Source organism: Archocentrus centrarchus, chromosome 2 (genome assembly GCF_007364275.1).
Source record: "Archocentrus centrarchus isolate MPI-CPG fArcCen1 chromosome 2, fArcCen1, whole genome shotgun sequence".
Taxonomy (NCBI): Eukaryota; Metazoa; Chordata; class Actinopteri; order Cichliformes; family Cichlidae; genus Archocentrus; species Archocentrus centrarchus.
The window spans coordinates 18,156,482-18,176,199 of NC_044347.1; the positions used below are offsets into that span (position 1 = coordinate 18,156,482).

General features: G+C 39.0%; 2 protein-coding genes and 1 pseudogene across 2 annotated transcripts; all 3 read right to left on the bottom strand.

Moving 5' to 3' along the window:
• Positions 1-304: 304 nt before the first annotated feature.
• Positions 305-4,734, bottom strand: LOC115798784 (OX-2 membrane glycoprotein-like; the record flags this gene model as incomplete). The annotated part of the gene is made up of 5 exons (XM_030755749.1): positions 4,493-4,734; positions 1,841-2,179; positions 920-1,258; positions 486-803; positions 305-333 (listed from the first exon to the last, which is right to left on the bottom strand). Coding segments are annotated over exons 1-5 (1,083 nt in total), but the record flags the coding sequence as incomplete, so codon positions are not given.
• Positions 4,735-6,662: 1,928 nt separating this feature from the next.
• Positions 6,663-10,040, bottom strand: LOC115794372 (OX-2 membrane glycoprotein-like; annotated as a pseudogene).
• Positions 10,041-11,867: 1,827 nt separating this feature from the next.
• On the bottom strand, positions 11,868-18,696 carry LOC115791014 (OX-2 membrane glycoprotein-like). Its single transcript, XM_030745082.1, has 6 exons — positions 18,501-18,696; positions 14,215-14,553; positions 13,770-14,099; positions 13,573-13,657; positions 13,357-13,406; positions 11,868-12,364 (listed from the first exon to the last, which is right to left on the bottom strand). The coding sequence occupies exons 1-4, from the start codon at positions 18,556-18,558 to the stop codon at positions 13,596-13,598; spliced, it is 789 nt and encodes a 262-aa protein (XP_030600942.1). The 5' UTR covers positions 18,559-18,696; the 3' UTR covers positions 11,868-12,364; positions 13,357-13,406; positions 13,573-13,595.
• Between the last annotated feature and the right edge of the window lie 1,022 nt (positions 18,697-19,718).

The following is a 19,718-nucleotide window of genomic DNA, read 5'->3' on the forward strand; positions in this document are numbered from 1 at the left end:
GTTGACTAGACACACATACAATAAAGCCAATTTGCATCAGATTCAGTAAAACATCGAAAACCACAGTGTTTCTAATAACATTATGACAAATATCTCAGTCATCTCTGTGTTTGATTGCAGATCAGGTCACCTCGTTCATTTCAGAGCGCCTGCAGGACAGAGTGAAGGAGTCAGATCAATGAGTTACATTACCACAGTGACTGAGATAGAGGTGTTAGATTAAAACAGACATCATTTGAAAGACTCACCTTTTCCTGTTTTTACATATGATGACAACAACAACAGCAACACAAACACAGATCACCCCACCAAACACAATGATCCACGTCAAATCTACAAGACAAATAAATGAAAATGTGACACTGAGCAAAGGTAGTTAACCTGTGGATGTATTCAATTCTTTGCAACTTAATAGTTTCCATTTAAAATCTGGATAAAAACATCATAATTACAGCCATGAATTTGTGACCAAAAGAATTTCTCACCGGCATCACGATCATCAGACGTCTGTTTGACCTCAGGAATGACCTGAATGACCTCTATCTGAGGAGCAGAGAGCACTCGTGCTGCACATCCCACCTGTGTGCTGTTTCTCCGTGAACCTGAGAGCACAGCTGTAGTGGTGACAGTGAATGTAGCGTTGGTGTTGGACACACTGACAGTGTTGTACTGGGAGAAGTTGAGGTGTTGTTGTGAGACACTGAGTGTTACAGTGGGAGCAGGTCGACCAGTCGCTGAACAGGAAACAACCCACTCTGCAGGAGAGTTTGACTCTCTGACATCAAGAAGAGGTTTATGCAGCTCTGAGAAGGAGGAAGAATCAACATGTTCTCACAGAGACACCAGCTTCTAACACATTTATGTCCACTATGATTGTTTGACTCTCCTGTTGTTGGTTAAAGAAGGTAAAAGTCTTTACCATAGACTTGGAGGCAGGTTCTTCCAATAAAGGAGCCTTCAGGATAAGTGTTAAACAGACAGTGATAGCAGCCTTCATCCTGCTCCATCACATTCCTGATGACTATGGAGCAGTTCTGTAGTCCAGTATATTTAAACTTAAATTTATCTTTAAATCTATCATTCACTCTCTGACCAAAGTACTTGTTGTAGGTGGCAACATTCACTTCCACATCAGCTGAAATTTTCTGCCATGTGACCTGAAGGACGTCTTTAGTCTCCAAGAGCTGACAACTGAATTCAGCATCTTCTCCCACTGCTGCCAGCACAGTCTGCTGTGTTTGGATCACTGCTGTTAGAGCTGCAGGAAGGAAATGATGTGACAGTCATATGTGGAAATGAGGAACTGTAGCTCAGCCAAAGAATGAACCCTTGTGTTGTGTTCATTTTCATATTTACCAACAGCCAATATACTTGATTTATTCATATTTCAACTTCAGATTTCTTGTTTGGGCTCATTTTCTCTGAAGAACACGTAAAATAACACGTTTTCAATTGTGACCAGCCGTACACATTTACATTACACATGTGGTGTTCAGGTCCACTGAAGTCGTGGGTCAGAATAGTGAGGAGGTGCTGTGTCCCTTCACTCTGTCCCCCTCCAGCATGGCTTGCTGTTAGCTTATGTGTGTCTGGTTGTATGTGGTGTGTGTGGGATGGGAGGAGTGGGTGGGGGCATGAGGCTATTTTTGTTTGTGTTTGCATGTGTGTTTTGTCTTTCTGCTGCTGCTTTTCCTGCACAAGGTTCCAACATTGGTTCATGCAGCTCTGAGAAGGAGGAAGAATCAACATGTTCTCACAGAGACACCAGCTTCTAACCTTTGGAGTCCAGTATACTTATTTGAGTCAACTGTTGTTGGTTAAAGAAGGTAAAAGTCCTTACCATACACTTGGAGGCAGGTTCTTCCTGTCAGAGAGCCTTCAGGGTATGTATGGAACAGACAGAGATAGCAGGCTTTATCCTGCTCCGTCACGTTCTTGATGACTATGGAGCAGTTCTGTAGTCCAGTATATTTAAACTTAAATTTATCTTTATATGCAGCATTCACTCTCTGACCAAAGTACTTGTTGTAGATGGCAACATTTTCCTGCACAGCAGGTGAGATTTTCTGCCATGTGACCTGAAGGACGTCTTTAGTCTCCAAGAGCTGACAGCTGAATTCAGCATCTTCTCCCACTGCTGCCAGCACAGTCTGCTGTGTTTGGATCACTGCTGTTAGAGCTGCAGGGAGGAAATGAACAGACAGACATGGAAATGAGGAACTCTGGCTCAGAGAACCGTTGTGTGACGTTCAGATCTGTGGGATCCATTTTCATATTTACCAACAGACAAATTAATCGATTTATTCATATTTCAGCCTCAGATTCTGATTTTCACATAAAATAACACTAAACACTAATAACACTGAGATTTTACACTGTAAGCATCTGTTGAACTTCCGTTCAAAGGAATAAACCCCAGCAATGATCACACACTTTGTTTCATTAATATTTGTTTAAGATAATCATGTTATTTTCCACTCATATCTCAGTTACAATTGGAATGAAGGATATGATTTTCTTTTTTTTGCTACTTTTTATCATAAAAACAAATGACAGTTTTATCAATAAATGGATTATAAGAGAGGTAAATACTAGGGATGGCATGATACCACTTTTTTATGTCGGATACCGATAGTGTACATTTAGATATCGGCCGATACCGATATAAATCCGATATTTAAAATTGATCCAGGCATTTAAAAACATAAAAAAAAAAAAAAAAGAAGAAGTCAACAGTCTCTCACACAACAAAATCAAAGTCTTTTAGTTGTCCCACATACAAGACTAAGGACCAGGGCGGGCAGAGCTTTTTAGGCAGTGGCACCAAAGCTCTGGAACTGTTTACCTCTCCAGCTCCATTTGGCTGACTCTGTGGCGTCATTTAAAAAATAGTTGAAAACTTTTCTGTTTAACCAGGCTTTCTGATTTCTGACTTTATTTTTATTCTTTTTCTTTTAATATGGTAATGTTATGTTTTTAACATAGTGTTTTCTGGGGGTGGGGGGGTGATATTGTGTTTTAATTATTGTACAGCGCTTTTCTGTCTGTGAAAAACGCTATATAAATAAACTTTACTTACAACAATAACTATCACCTGAATCCTGTTGCTTCTGTGTGAGAAGGTGATGCTTATGGCATGTTGCAAATTTCATTAGGGCTGCAACTATTGATTATTTTAGCAATGGTGTATTCTATTTATATTGATTACCCAAGTAACTGTATAAGAAATACTTTTTTCATATTAACAGTTCATCTGCATATTTTAACTTCCGTACTGCAGTTTTTCCCTGTGTGAAACAAACAGGGTGGATGGAGCAGCTACAAAGTTCTCTTTTCTTCACTCACTAATCAGGTGGTTGATGAAGGACCTCCAACTGTTTCCCAGTAAAGGTTTAATGGAGGTTACAGGGACGAAAAGGCTTCTTTTGGACACTAGAAAAACATTTCCTTCTGCTCCATCTGAGCGTGCCGGCTCCGCCTCTTTCCGCTGACTGCTGCTGTTGCGTCATCAGTGTTCACGTGAAAAACTAGGGGCTGCGTGAGCGCAGTCTTGTAATGCTTTATATTTACAAGCATTCTATTAAAAATATTTCTACTGCAGGTCTATATTTAGTCACAAATCAGGGATTAAAGTATCAAAAATGTTTTGACGGGGAAGCGGTTCTTCCGGTACCGGACGGTCACCAGTGCTAATAGCTGCGCTCGCTAGCAGTATGTCCGGGAGCTAAAGTAGAGAAAAAAATAACAGCTGATTCTCAGCACAGCGAGCACAACACACAAACAAGGCAGAGAGCGGTGGAGGCGGAAAAACATGTCAGCGATGATCGCTCAGTGTCAAAGGGAATCCGTCGCAGCGACGGAGGATCTGAGGGGGTTGTTTTCTAACTCCTGATCCCCCACTCCATTCCAGTAGGTGGCGGTAATGCAGCTCTAAACTGGTTTGGTCAACCGCAAACCCACAAGAAGAAGAAGACGACCGAGCCCTGTAATGCAGCTAATGTGAGCGAAACGTTATTTAATGTATCGGATTACATTTTTTTCTTTCTTTCCGATATCCGATCCAGTAATTTAGGCCAGTATCGGACCGATACCGATACTGAATATTGGATCGGCGCATCCCTAGTAAATATCAAATATTAACCATATATATGGTCTGGAGTTCTTGAAGCTGGAATAAATTATAGATGTGTTGAGTATTTTTATATAAATCTTTACAGCTGTGTTGATTTAAAAACCCCAAACTGTGGAGGTCCATCAGACCCACAAACACTGGCTCAGTAACATTAACAGCACACAAAGGTTCATTCAGCTTTTCTCATCTTTACTTCTCAAAGACTGACGAGCTTCAGCACTTCTACTAAATTCTACCTTCATGATCAAACAGTTTTCATTCAGACAGGTGAAAATGACCTAAACACGTGTGTCACCTGTTGCCATTTGAACCAATCAGCAACAAATAAAAACATTGGTTACTGCAGCAGCTTTTTCTTACCTGCTGGAAGGACTCCACACACAGAAAGCAGATACACAAACACACCGTGTACCATCATTGTTGGAAGTCACAAAGGCTGAGCTGAACGGGACCGTTTGTGGGTGTGAAATGATGTAAGAATAAATATATGCATAGGCTACAAAGAAAGCAGTGCAGCCATACGTTACCATACAATCACAGGCGAGTCTGGAAAAGAAACTTAATTAAAAAAAAAAAGACACTTCCCTTTTCATGCTTTTTATTCTTTTGTCCATGGTGTCTGAAGAAGCTGTCACATGTTAAGTGTCACATGATCAAAACCAAAACCTGCAGAAGAAGGAAGTGAAATGCAAGAGAAACATTTAGATTTCTGCTCGTATTTCCTAATAATCTGTATCAGATCCTCAAATAAAGATAATTGAAAACAGTCTGAGCAAACACACACAACAAGTTTTCAAAGCGAGCTCATGAAAACAAAAAGGTTACCTTACATGAAGTATTTGTCCCCTCAGTTATGAACTGGTTGTTGTCAAACTGCACACACTCAGTCTCTCAGAGGTCAAAGCTGGTTGTGTAACATTTGCTGAGAAGATGAAATTCATTCATGTAGATCAAAATGAAACATTTAATTAAGGGACAGTTTAACAGACAGATGACTGTGTCAGTGAATGCCAGCAGAGGTTTATCAGATATTATTCTGATGTTGTATCTTTGTCCCCTTCTAACTATCTTCATTAAACACCAGCAGGATCGTGTTTCTGCACAATGAGGAACTGGTTCCAAAATCTTTTGTGTACCTCATTTCACCCACTGGGGGGGCTACAGTTTCATTCCTACTACAGTGATGCCTCTGAACTCTAGTGCCTCTGCTGCAGAGGAGTCCTCTGTGTTAGTAACATATGTAGATGCAGTGTGTCACTGTTAATATCATTAATTCTACCACTGAATCACTGAATCAAAGGAGAGCAGAAGCAGCCCTCATCCTCCAACTCCCTGATAACCATGAAGCAGCAGTTCAGCACCTTCAAACTCAAGTTTCCCTTAAAAGTCTGTTTTCTTTCTTCCACAGCTCTCGTTTTAAGCAGCGACATCATCGCTTCAGCTCTCCTGCTACAAATTTACAGGACTGAACAATAAAAGCACTGGTTTAGATTCTATTTTAGATTCTGTGTTCACTGCAGTTTCAGCTTTATCTGAAAACAATGTTAGTGTCAGATGTTAAAGTCTGAAGTCACAAAGATCTGCTTCACGTTCCTCTAATCAAAGCTGACATCACTGAAGGACACAAAGAGACTCACATATGTTGTGTGAATTTTCCCCATATATGTAAATAATAATATAATATCAGAAATAGCACCACTACAAAAACAAAAAGAAAAACAAAAACTAATTAAGTTTGCAACACTATTGCACATAAAATCTAAAGCACTTCAATACAGTGATTTGCATAAAACACAGCATAATTATACACAGCTAAAGCAGCTAAAGCACAGCAGCAAATCTACAACAGAATGACTGAAAAAGGAAAGAATCAAAGTGCTGCAATGATCCAGTCAAAGTTCAGACCTCAGCCTGACTGAAATGCTGAGCTGGGAGCTTCAGAGATAAATAATAAACCTCCATGAACTGAAGCAACGCTGTAAAGAAGAGTGGAGCAAAACTCCTCCACAGCAAAGTGACAGACTGATGAAGTCACAGAAAAATATTACTTCACATTATTATTGCTAAAAGTGGTTCAACAACCTGCTAAATCATGAAGAGTGTTTCGTTTTTCACAGGACTGCAGTTTGGATTTACAGAGAAGTGAAAGTGTTTCATCAACACGGCTGTGGGAGAGAAAATACTGAACATGGCTTAAAAAACTCAGAACATATAATACATAACATTCAATTATTACATTTAAAATAAAAAAGAAATAAATCAGGAAAACAAAGAGGAACAAGTGTTATTCAATTTGATTTATATGACGCCAAATCAGCCAAACAGTCAAGCTCACATTTATTGATATAATACATTTAAAACACCAGAGCTGAGTGCTGTCTGTTAAAAATATACAGAACTACACTAAACTCCAGAAAAATGGAGAACACAACATTAAAAGACAATAAATAACATAAAAACAGATAATAAAAACAGTTGATTTAAGGTGTTTTATATTATAATATAAAACACCTTAAATCAACTGTTTTTATATTATAAGGTATATGGTACATAAAGTAATGGTAACAGATTGTTCATGTTTCACATCTGTGTGAATACAAAGTAGAAACTTCTTAGCGCTCATGTCTCACGTGTCATTTGTTTGAATCTTTCTACACTGACATTAAAGCTTTGTTCCTTTAGCTTCGATGCATTTAGCTCTTATGACTGGAATATTTCTTAAAGTCAACTATCTTGGCATAAATTAATTAAGCAATTATGGTGTGTTAATCTGAAGAGTGTGTTCACTGGCTGTTTGTTAGAGCACAAGTCTTCTTGCTGGTGAAGGCGGCAGCTTTAGGTGCTCTTTTTTTCAGCTGTCACTCAGCACTCACTGATCTCCTTGTTCTCCATCTCGATTAAAGGGGTTTTATTCCTTCAGGAAAAAAACAAAAAACAAAATGTGAATTTATTATCATACTCAACAATATATTACTGCAAACAAAATGTTACTGCAGTTTCTTCTGTATTAAGACTTTACTTTATGTACCAAACTTCCTATAATAAGAATAAGTAGTAAGTACTGTACACTAAGTATATAATGATCATTTGTCTACTAGACATACTAGACAGCCGATATGTACTGTATCAGAATCAGTGAAAAACTGGAAAAGTATATTTATAATAACAATATGACACAAGTATCAGTCATGTCTGTGTTTGAATGCAGATTAGACCACTTCATTCATTCAGAGTGAAGGAATCAGACCAAAGAGTTATGTTACCATAGTGACTGAGATACAGGTATTAGATCAACACAGACAGCATTTGAAAGACTCACCTTTTCCTGTTTTTACATATGACGACAGCAACAGCAACACAAACAGAGATCACCAAACCAAACGCAATGATCCACGTCAAATCTACAAGACAAATAAATGAAAATGTGACACTGAGCAACTGCCAGTTAAACCTAAAACATGAACCTATCCAAGTATTTGCAACTTATTAGAAATACAGGTAAAACCATCAACATCACAGAGTGATCATTCATCCATAAATCTGTGGCTGAAAGAGTTTCTCACCATCATCATCATCATCATCATCATCATCATCATCATCATCATCCTCAGGAATGACCTGAATGACCTCTATCTGAGGAGCAGAGAGCACTCGTGCTGCACATCCCACCTGTGTGCTGTTTCTCCGTGAACCTGAGAGCACAGCTGTAGTGCTGACAGTGATTGTTGGTGTTGGACACACTCACAGTGTTGTACTGGGAGAAGCTGAGGTCCTGTTGTGAGACACTGAGTGTTACAGTGGCAGCAGGTGGACCTGGCTGAACAGGAAACAACCCACTCTGCAGGAGAGTTTGACTCTCTGACATCAAGAACAGGTTCATGCAGCTCTGAGAAGGAAGAGGAGATGTTCTCAGAAATACAGTACCAGCCAAAAGATTGGACCAAAGTGTGTCCAAACGTTTGAGTGGTACTGTATGCTGTTAAAAAGAAATCAGCTTCTAACACTTTTCTTCTTGACTGATGCTGCTGCTCATTAAATAAGTTAAAGGAAATGTTCAGCCTACCGTAGACTTGGAGGCAGGTTCTCCCTCTCAGAGAGCCTTCACTGTATCTGTGAAACAGACAGCGATAGCAGCCTTCATCCTGCTCTGTCACATTCCTGATGACTATGGAGCAGTTCTGTGGTCCAGTATGTTTAAACTCAACTTTATCTGTAAATGCAGCATTCACTCTCTGACCAAAGTACTTGTTGTAAGTGGCAACAGTGTCAACCCCATCAGCTGAGATTTTCTGCCATGTGACCTGAAGGACGTCTTTAGTCTCCAAGAGCTGACAGCTGAATTCAGCATCTTCTCCCACTGCTGCCAGCACAGTCTGCTGTGTTTGGATCACTGCTGTTAGAGCTGCAGGGAGGAAATGAACATTTAGATGTTTGAATGAGGAACTCAAAGTCGATGAAAGAAGGAGATTTATTTCAGCTTTTCTTATCTTTCCTTTTCAAAGACAAGCAGAAGCTTTTATACTGACAAGAAATTAAACTTTAATGTTAAAAGGAAACAATCAGCACCAAACAGAAACACTGGTTATTGTTTCCTACCTGCTTCAAGGACCCCACACACTAAAAGCAGATACACATGCAGACCATGTACCAACATTGTTGTAAGTGGCAAAGTTTTCCCTCAGCTGCAGACCTCTGTGGATACAAAACTGAGAGAAAACAATGTAAAAGTTTTGTACTCAGTAAATATTGGCATAGATTGCACAAGAACCCATTCCTCATGTGGTCCAGAGAAGAATTCATTAAAAAACTGAAGAAAGATCCAGTTACTTTCCTTTCCATACTGTTACATGACCAAGCCCAAAGCTCACTACAAAAGGGAAGCAAATTTTTCTCTTCCTGCAGTTCACGCTACTCTAACAGATCCTCAAAAAAGATTAAACAACCTGATTAAACACAAATTACAGTTTTATAAGAAAGCAAATGCAAGAGCTTATCAAAAAGCATTGGTTGTATTTGTTTTTAAAAAACATTAATACTGGTTTGTGTACATTCACCTGATGCTGTTTGGCTGTTTATAAGTTATGAAGGCTGGTACAGTACGAATAAGTATTAGTAGTAGTATTTGTATAGACTGACATGAATCTGTACTACTTCTACTTCAGTTCAAAGGAGTAAACATCAGCAATGATCACACACTTTGTTTCATTAATATTTGTTCAAGATAATCATGTTATTTTCCACTCATCTCAGTTATGATGGAAGGATATGATTTTTCTGTTTTTGCTACATTCGATCACAAAAAATCTTTTATTATAAGATGGAGTCTAACAGAGGTAAATACCAAATATTAACCTTCAATATGGTGTGTATTTATTGCAATTGATATAAAGCACACAAGTGTTTTTACATAAATCTTTAAGGCTGTGTTGATTTAAAAACCTCAAACTGTGGAGGTCCATCAGACCCACAAACACTGGCTCAGTAACATCAACAGCACACAAAGGTTCATTCAGCTTTTCTCATCTCTTCTTCTCAAAGACTGACGAGCTTCAGCACTTCTACTAAATTCGACCTTCATGATCAAACAGTTTTTATTCAGACAGGTGAAAATGACCTAAACACGTGTGTCACCTGTTGTACCTTTAACAGGAAAAAAGAACCAATCAGCAACAAACAGAAACACTGGTTACTACAGCAGCTTTTTCTTACCCGCTGGAAGGACTCCACACACAACAAGCAGATACACAAACACATCGTGTACCATCATTGTTGGAAGTCACAAAGGCTGAGCTGAACTGCAGTCCCCCGTTGATTAAAAAAAAAAGTAAACATATATGTATACATATATTTATTTTTGTGAATAAATATATGTATATGCTACATGAAAAAAAGCAGTGCACACACTGACAGGAGGATCTTGAAAAACAACTGAATAAAAACAAATCACTTCCTTTTTAATGGAGTCTCGAGGAACTCTCACATGTTGAGTGTCACATCATCAAATCCAAAACCCACGTGTCATGACAACACAGATTTAGATTACTGCTTGGATTTCCCAATAATCTCTATCAGCAAAAACAAAACTAAGAAACAGCCTGAGCAAACACACACATGACAAGTTGTTTTTAAAAAGAAATCATGAAAGCCTCTCAAAGGTCAAAGCTGGTTGTGTAACATTTGCTGAGAAGATGAAATTCATTCATGTAGATCAAAATATAAATTTTAATTAAGGGAGAGGTTAATGAACAGATGATTGCGTCAGTGAATGTCATCAGGGGTTTGTCAGCTATTATTCTGATGTTGTTCCTTTGTCTCCAGCTAATTACCTTCACTAAACATGGTTGTGGGTCTACAAAATAAGACAATGTTTTTTGTATCTCTTTTCATCTGCTGCTTGTCGATATCAATGTCAATTTTATTTCTATAGCACATTTAAAAACAACATTGTTGACCAAAGTGCTTTACTAGATTAACTACAAAAATAAGCAAGATAATTCCATAGGTCAATAAAATAGAATAAAGCATAGAACATAAAAACAAAGAAATACAATAAATACGATGCAATAAAAAGTGACTAACAACACACTAAAACAAGAGACACCACAACATAAAACCTGATGGGACTCAAACTAAATCTGAGTTAAAAGTCAAGGTAAAAAGGTGAGTTTTTAGAGAGGATTTAAATGACTGCATGGACTCAGCAGTACGAATATAAAGTGGGAAATTGTTCCAAAGTCTAGGGGCTGCGACTACAAAAGCCTGATCCCCTCCATACTTAAAACGAGACCTCGGTTGCACTAAGAGCACATGGCTAGATGATCTCAGTGCTCTTTTAGGGTTATGCAGTTTCAGCAGCTTAGACAAATAGCTGGGTGTCATTCCATTTAAGACTTTAAAAGTAAGTAGAAGAATCTTAAAATCAATATGAGTCTGGATGGGGAGCCAGTGTAAACCTGCTAAACCTGGAGCGACGTGTTCGTGCTTTCTAGTACCTGTCAAAAGACGTGCAGCAGCATTTTGGACTACCTGCAAACGATGGAGAGATGATCGTTCGAGACCTGAATACAGAGAATTACAGTAGTCCAATCTAGAGGTGATGAAAGCATGAATAGGTTTTTCGAGGTGCGTTGGAGGAAGATAGGATTTAGCTTTAGTAACTGATAGAAACTGGTCTTTACAACTGTGTTCAAAAAACACTCCAAAGTTTCTGACAGTCGAGGAGCAGTAAGAAGCAAAAGGGCCAAGGATATCAGCTAACTTATCCACAGGGATATGACTTCCAAACACAAAACCTTCTGTCCTGTTTTCATTTAAGGTAAGAAAATTCTGTGTTAACCAGACTTTAACATCATGAAGACAGTTAAACAGAGGCTGCAGCCGGACAGAAGCATCCAATTTAATAGGGAGATAAATTTGGATGTTGTCAGCACAACAATGAAAGGAAATATCATACTTCTGAAAAATCCCTCCCAACGGCAGCATATATAATAAAAACAAGACTGGACGCAAAATACTTGTATCGATGATTGGACTGCAGGTTGGATTTACAGAGAAGTGAAAGTGTTTCATCAACAGGGCTGTGGGAGAGAAAATACTGAACATGGTTTAAAAAACAAGATCAAAACTACCATCTGACTAACGTACAATTATTACATTTAAATAAAAAAATTAAGAAACTGAAGGGGAACAATTTCTATTCTATTTTATTCATATAACCCCAAATCACTACAACATTCAAGAACAAATTTATTCACACAACACATTTAAAACTACGGAGTTGAGTACTGTACAGTAAAAATACAGCTCCAAAAGAAAACTACATTAAAATCCAGAAAAATTGAGCATAAAACACAACATTAAAAGGCAATAAATAAAGTAAAATTAAATAAATTAAATTAAAACAGACAATCAAAAGCAGTCACCTTAAGGTGTTTCATATTGTAAGCTAACGGTTTGCTCATTTATCATAACTGTGTCATCATGAACACAAAGTAGAAACAGTTTTTGGTCAGTGGAGCTTCTCTGAGCTCATGGCTCAGTGTCATTTGTTCCTCTTCCTGAATGTTCACATGAATCAGTTACAGTGTGTTACTCTGAGCTGTGTTTATGAGTCACAGCTTGGATCTTCGTGCTGGTGAAGGTGACGGTTTTGATCATTTGTTGGTCTGTTGTTATTCAGTGTTTGTCCTCCTGATCCCGTCGCTCTGCTTCTTCATTAAAGGTGTTTGGATCCTTCAGATGAAATCAAAATGTGAGATCATCACCACTCTCAATAACACCATATTTCTAAAAAAACTGGATTCTGTTTAACATTTAAAATGTATACTCATCAAAAAATGGTACAAAGACATAAAAAAAAACCTGCATTCATTTGAATTTCATGCCAGCAAAACATTTCAGATCATTTGGGTCAGGAGCAACAAAAGACTGGAAATACTTCTTAAAGTGCTTTAAAAAAGCCTGTTGGAACATTTTACAGCCAATGAGGTTAATCAGCAACAGGTCAGAAACATGAATGAGTATCAACAGAGCCTCAGAGGGAAGCTGAGGCTGAGAGACGTAAAGACGAGGAGGGGCTCATCAGTCTGTGAATCTGCTGTATTTAAAGATTCAGAGAATCCAGAGAAAACTCTACACTCTGCATTTAATCATTAGTTATTATTAATCTCTGTCTCTCTTCCTCATCATGTCTTTTGTCCTGTCTCTCTCCCCTCAGCCCCAACTGGTCACAGCAGATGGCTGCCCCCCGCCCCCACCCTGAGCCTGGATCTGCTGGAGGTTTCTTCCTGTTAAAAGAGAGTTTTCCCTTTTTCCCTGTCGCCAAATGCTTCCTTATATGGGGTCATTTTGACTGTTGGGTTTCTTATGTAATTATTGTCAGGTTTTTACTCATAAAGCGCCTTGAAATGACTTTTTATTGTGATTTGGTGCACATGAATAAAATTGAACTGAATTGAACTGGAATAGTGCACATGGTATTGGATAGGTGGACATCAGTGAAGAGATCATTAATGCTGAAGGATGGTTTGGGAGCAACCACCCATCAAACATCTGCCAATACTGGTCTGTGTCTGTGGTGCAGATGTTTGTGGCTGTCTGTTCACAGATGTTTAGTAAACTGAGAGAGGAAAATTAGTACATAGACAAAGACAGGTTAAGTGATCTCTCAAAGTAGTAATCAATAAATATCATGTAGAACATGAATAATTATCAAGCTTTCTTACCATTAATGTCACTGGTTGATTTTTGTGGTGTTTTGTTCTTCTCAGGGTCCCTGAGTGACCAAAGGATTTAAACTATTTAAAGTCAGTGCTGCAAATATTTGCAGAGATTACTGGATAGATGTGCATGTAGACTCTTAGAGTTAATAAATAATTATCATATTAAAAGGAAGAGACACATTAGACGAAAACATATAGTGAGACAAATGTGGAAGTTACCTCTTCTTGTTTCTTTCTTTCTTTCAGCAGGACAGCGATGACAGCATCAGCACCACTACTGCAGCTACAATAATCAAAGTGGAATCTGTGAGAAAAGCAGGAAAAATGTGACACTGATGTCATTGTTATTAGAGCCCACTCAAACTGATCCAGATATCATCGATCTAGAAATCTGTGACTTTAAAAGAGTTTCTTACCATCATCATCATCATCTGCAGCAACAGCAGACACCATAATGACCTCAGGTATGACCTGAATGACCTCTATCTGAGGAGCAGAGAGCACTCGTGCTGCACATCCCACCTGTGTGCTGTTTCTCCGTGAACCTGAGAGCACAGCTGTAGTGGTGACAGTGAATGTAGCGTTGGTGTTGGACACACTGACAGTGTTGTACTGGGAGAAGTTGAGGTGTTGTTGTGAGACACTGAGTGTTACAGTGGGAGCAGGTCGACCAGTGGCTGAACAGGAAACAACCCACTCTGCAGGAGAGTTTGACTCTCTGACATCAAGAACAGGTTCATGCAGCTCTGAGAAGGAAAAGGAAATATAAGGAATATGCTCTTAAACGTCACCAGTAACTAACCTGTCCAGTATGTTTGTTTCAGTTACTTGTTGCTGGTTAAAGAAGGTAAAAGTCCTTACCATAAACTCGGAGGCAGGTTCTTCCTGACAGAGAGCCTTCAGGATAAGTGTTAAACAGACAGTGATAGCAGGCTTCATCCTGCTCCATCACATTCCTGATGACTATGGAGCAGTTCTGTAGTCCAGTATATTTAAACTTAAATTTATCTGTAAATCCAGCATTCACTCTCTGACCAAAGTACTTGTTGTAGGTGGCAACATTCTCCTCCACATCAGCTGAGATTTTCTGCCATGTGACCTGAAGGACGTCTTTAGTCTCCAAGAGCTGACAGCTGAATTCAGCATCTTCTCCCACTGCTGCCAGCACAGTCTGCTGTGTTTGGATCACTGCTGTTAGAGCTGCAGGGAGGAAATAAAGTGACAGATGTGATGATCTGATCCCACTTTCCTGAACATTTTTCCTTCTGTCTAGGCTCTCACATCTATGTGGCTGATTATTGATCAATATAGCAAAACGATTGTCTGCTCAGAGAATCTCAGTGAGTTTAGATCAGAAAGAAGAAACTGAAGATGATGAAAAGAAAGAGTTTATTGAGTATGAGGCCTTTAACCTTAATTAGATAAGAGTGCACAGAGTAGACAGGAAGGAAGGGAAAGAACAAAGGGGAATCAGACACAGGATACCATCTGGGGCAGGCTGAAATCCAGGCCTTGCATTGGGGGACTCTAATCTTCAAAACATGGGTCACCTGCTCAACCAGGTGAGAAATAACAGCGCAATCAATTCAGAGTCTGACAGAGAACTTTAAGATGAGGGTGAGTCTATCCTTCAGCTCCAAAACAAACCTGCCAGCCAGGGGAGAAATATGGCTGTCAAATCGTATTTTGAGCTTTTTACCCTACATGTCATCTGGTAGTGATGGGCAAAACGAGGTTTGTAAAACACTGAAGCGTTTGAAGCATTTGTGCTTGAACTGTATCGAAGCTTCGAAACAATCTGAAAGCCAACTGCACAGTGACACCTGCTGGACAATTTGGTTATCGCCACATCTCTATATTGCTGTTCAATGAAACAATGACACAGGCACGCCCTGCACAAGTCCAAACAAAGCTACTGATTATATATCTGACTGGCAATAATTATGATCAACATGTGGTCTGGAGGAACGAGGAGACTGTTAAAGTCAGCGAGCTGTGACTATTTTCACTCTGTTAACATCCGTGAGCCTGTTACAGTTTTTATTAATTCACTAACACACAAACCAATTTATCAAATAAACAATACTGAAAAAAAATGCTATGTTCATTGTGATAAACACACACAATTGTCTTTGGGCTCAGTTGGCTTCATTTTAGCTATAGTCTTGGGAAAAAAACAGAAAAGTTTAGATGTGTTTGGTTTCTGGGAGTTCATATCATCAGGTTTGCTCTACACACAGTGAAACAAAGGCGTGGCGTTATAGGCTTTATGTTCTATTGATTCAAAAATGAATGTTTAAATTAAGAAAAAACTAAATATTTCCTTTTTTAAATATTTTATTAAGTTTTAATGGGAAAATTTGCAGCAGACATTTTCACACTAACCAGTACTTTTATGAATCTGAGGAAACACGCCATCCTCCACTGAGCGACCTCTGAAACATGAAGAAACTTTCCTTATCTGCGACCTGTACTTGTGTGGACGTCCTATCTGTGACACGCCACGTTTGAGGCTTTGAACCCGCAGCCTTTGTCCTGCTGTTTATGGGACATTTACACCAGAAACCTCAATGGGAATAAAAAATTTTAAAAAACCCAAATTTTTCATGAGAATTAAGAAACAGATAGACGCGAAAAATATTTATTTTCAGTAGGAATCCTCCTGCTGTGCAGGTTGCGTGTCACAGGTTGCAGCGTCAGCTTATGGACGGGTTTCCCCGTTCAGGCCCGTCCAGTCAATCACTGAGCCCCCTGAAGCTTCAACTATAAGTTACACAAATTCATACAATTTGTTAATGAAAAACTTAAACAGCCACGTCACCGGTAAATAATTGCAGTGCGAACACTAAGCCGAGGATGGATGCAGGTCAGACTTTGGGAAGTTCCCCTGATGGCTGTGAAAATAAACAGAGGTCATTTCGGCTCGTGCAGAAACACGTGGAGGACTGAAGGTTTCAGCCCCACAGTCAGCTGTCCCAGTGTGGGCTCAGTTCGTTGATTTGTTTTTGCAACGAAAGAAAATGTTTCGCCTGTTTGTGAACGGATCGCCTACTTCGTTCTTCACCGTCCACACTAACAATAATCAGTTATACATGCGCGTGTCCGCTTGTAATAAATAAAAGCGTTGATATCAAAAACATTTATTCAGCAATTACAAGGCCCAGCCCAAAATGACAGGTTCATTTAAAAAGAAGAAAACCAAATGAATCATGGCGCCTCAGCCGCCGGGAAACAGCGGGAGTAAAACGCACCGAAGCCTCGCTTAGCCACGGTCACGTGATGTAGGTGTTTTTGAACCAGGTTTCGGAGCAGTGAACTTCTGAACTTCAGAAGCTCGACACCGTGTCGAAACGTCAGTGTCGAGCTTCCCATCGCTACCATCTAGAAATTCATCCACATCAGGAGATCTTTCCTCATCTAAATTCTGTTACAGCAGCAACAAAAAGACGAGCAGCAACATGTCTGTCAGAGATTGTCATGCTGTGTGATAGGCAGGAAGAGAACCCCAGTGCAGGATACGTGAAGCAGAGGTGAAAATATAAACTCAGCTTTACGCTAAACAACCAAGCTGCGTTATAGGGAGTTTTTGTTCAGTGTGCTGTCGCATTTCCATCTGAAAATAACAAAGTCTTTGGGAATTACAGTTAATATTATGTCAAATACACACAGACACAAATATATTGTGCCTTTGGTGGTTTTTGCATAAATACAGACAGGCAGGAAACATACTGATTCAATACAATTTTCATTTTTCAGCATTTGTTTGCTATTTCAGTGTTGACAATGGAGTCCTGTAATGTGGCTGAGATTTATCATTGTTTGGGCGTTACTGAGTCCCATTTCAAACTGTGGCCATTCTCAGCGAGTTTTAATGCATTAAGGCTCAATCTGAATAATCTTTCAAACAATGCATACTTTGATTAGATGGCCCAGGAGCAGGCCTATGTACAGAGGGAACATTACCTCCCTCTGAAGCCTCTCAAATGGCAGGATGGGCACTCCTCAAATGGCACATCATAGAAGATGTATTACTGCAGTAGGCCAGCTGCTTAGCACAAATCAGACACCTGACTTTATTTGGTGTTTCCAAATGGAAATGCTCCCACACTACAGATCGGGATCTCTTCCAGGGATGTTCCATCTTAATCAATCTAGTCTATGTGACTACACCTGAAATTGCTGTACTATCTCGTACCTATCTTTATCTCGCTGCTACTATCACTAACTATATTTTAAACTGAATTAATTTAATGTAATCCTACCTGTCTGCTTTTAAGTAACCTATGAATAAATATTCTAACTTGACTAATCTATCACTCACTAAATCACGCTATCAATTGCAATGTCATTATATCAAATTCTTCCTCCTCGCTCAAAACCTCTCGCCTCTCACAAAAAAACCCTCGAAGTTTCGATGTGTTTGGGTTGACTTTTATTTTTTCTGGCAGTGTCAGCAGGTAAGCCACCTATCGCAGCTAAGGTGAAATGCACCAAAGCCTCGCTTTGCCACGGTCATGTGACATGGGTGTTTTGAACCAGGTTTTGGAGCAGTGTTTCGAAACATCTGCGCTTCGGAAGCTCGACACAGTGTCGAAGCGTCTGTTTCGAGGGTCCCATCTCTAGGAAATACACATGCAGCAAAGTTTTGAAGGCTGGCACAAATAAGCCACTCAGTTCAAAGGAATAAACATCAGCAATGATCACACACTTTGTTTCATTAATATTGGTTTTAGAACCATGTTATTTTCCACTCATATCTAAGTTATGACTGGATGAAGGATATGAGATAAATAATAAATATTATCCTTAAATATGATGTGAAACTGGCATAAATTATACATCTGTTAAGTATTTTTACATAAATCTTTAAGGCTGTGTTGATTTAAAAACCTCAAACTGTGGAGGTCCATCAGACCCACAAACACTGGCTCAGTAACATTAACAGCACACAAAGGTTCATTCAGCTTTTCTCGTCTCTTCTTTTCAAAGACTGACGAGCTTCAGCACTTCTACTAAATTCTACCTTCATGATCAAACAGTTTTCATTCAGACAGGTGAAAATGACCTGAACACGTGTGTCACCTGTTGCCATTTGAACCAATCAGCAACAAACAGAAACACTGGTTACTACAGCAGCTGTTTCTTACCTGCTGGAAGGACTCCACACACAGAAAGCAGATACACAAACACACTGTGTACCATCATTGTTGGAAGTCACAGAGGTTGAGCTGAACTGCAGACCCCCGTTGATTAAAAAAAAAAGTAAACATATATGTATACATATATTTATTTTTGTGAATAAATATATGTATATGCTACATGAAAAAAGCAGCGCACACACTGACAGGAGGATCTTGAAAAACAACTGAATAAAAATAAATCACTTCCTTTTTAATGGAGTCTGGAGGAACTCTCACATGTTGAGTGTCACATCATCAAATCCACGTGTCATGCCAGCACAACAACAAAACAGAAAACAACCTGAGCAAACACACACATGACAAGTTGTTTTTAAAAAGAAATCATGAAAGCCTCTCAAAGGTCAAAGCTGGTTGTGTAACATTTGCTGAAAAGATGAAATTTATTCATGTAGATCAAAATGAAACTTTTAATTAAGGTATAGTCTAACAGACAGATGATTGTGTCAGTGAATGCCATCAGGGGTTTGTCAGCTATTATTCTGATATTGTTCCTTTGTCCCCAGCTAATTATCTTCACTAAACACAACTGTGGATCTACAAAGTGAGACACTTATTCCAAAATGTTTTGTGTTTCTCTTTTCATCTGCTTATCTTGTTCTTTCAGTCAGTACTCAAAGCCTGTGATCGTAGGTGAGGGTGAGGATGTAGATGGACTCCCTCTTTAGCACCATGCAGCAGGACAACAAACCAAAGCACAGCAGCAAATCTACAACAGAATGACTGAAAAAGGAAAGAATCAAAGTGCTGCAATGATCCAGTCAAAGTTCAGACCTCAGCCTGAATGAAATGCTGAGCTGGGAGCTTCAGAGATAAATAATAAACCTCCATGAACTGAAGCAATGCTGTAAAGAAGAGTGGAGCAAAACTCCTCCACAGCAAAGTGACAGACTGATGAAGTCACAGAAAAATATTCCTTCACATTATTATTGCTAAAAGTGATTCAACAACCTGCTGAATCATGAAGAGTGTTTAGTTTTTCACAGGACTGCAGTTTGGATTTACAGAGAATCAAAGTGTTTCATCAACACGGCTGTGGGAGAGAAAATACTGAACATGGCTTAAAAAACTCATAATAAAAAAAAACTAGATCAAAACTACCATCTGACTTTAACATACAATTATTACATTAAAAAAAATTTTAAATCAAGAAAATACACAGGAACA

Bases quoted from the DNA above. Each gene is read 5' to 3' on its own strand.
- LOC115791014 (XM_030745082.1), bottom strand. From the start codon at position 18,558: ATGATGGTACACAGTGTGTTTGTGTATCTGCTTTCTGTGTGTGGAGTC. The intron at 14,100-14,214 runs GTAAGGACTTTT...TTTCCTTCTCAG, and splicing joins AACCTGCCTCCGAGTTTATG to AGCTGCATGAACCTGTTCTT. The intron at 13,658-13,769 runs GTAAGAAACTCT...CTTTTCTCACAG, and splicing joins TGCAGATGATGATGATGATG to ATTCCACTTTGATTATTGTA.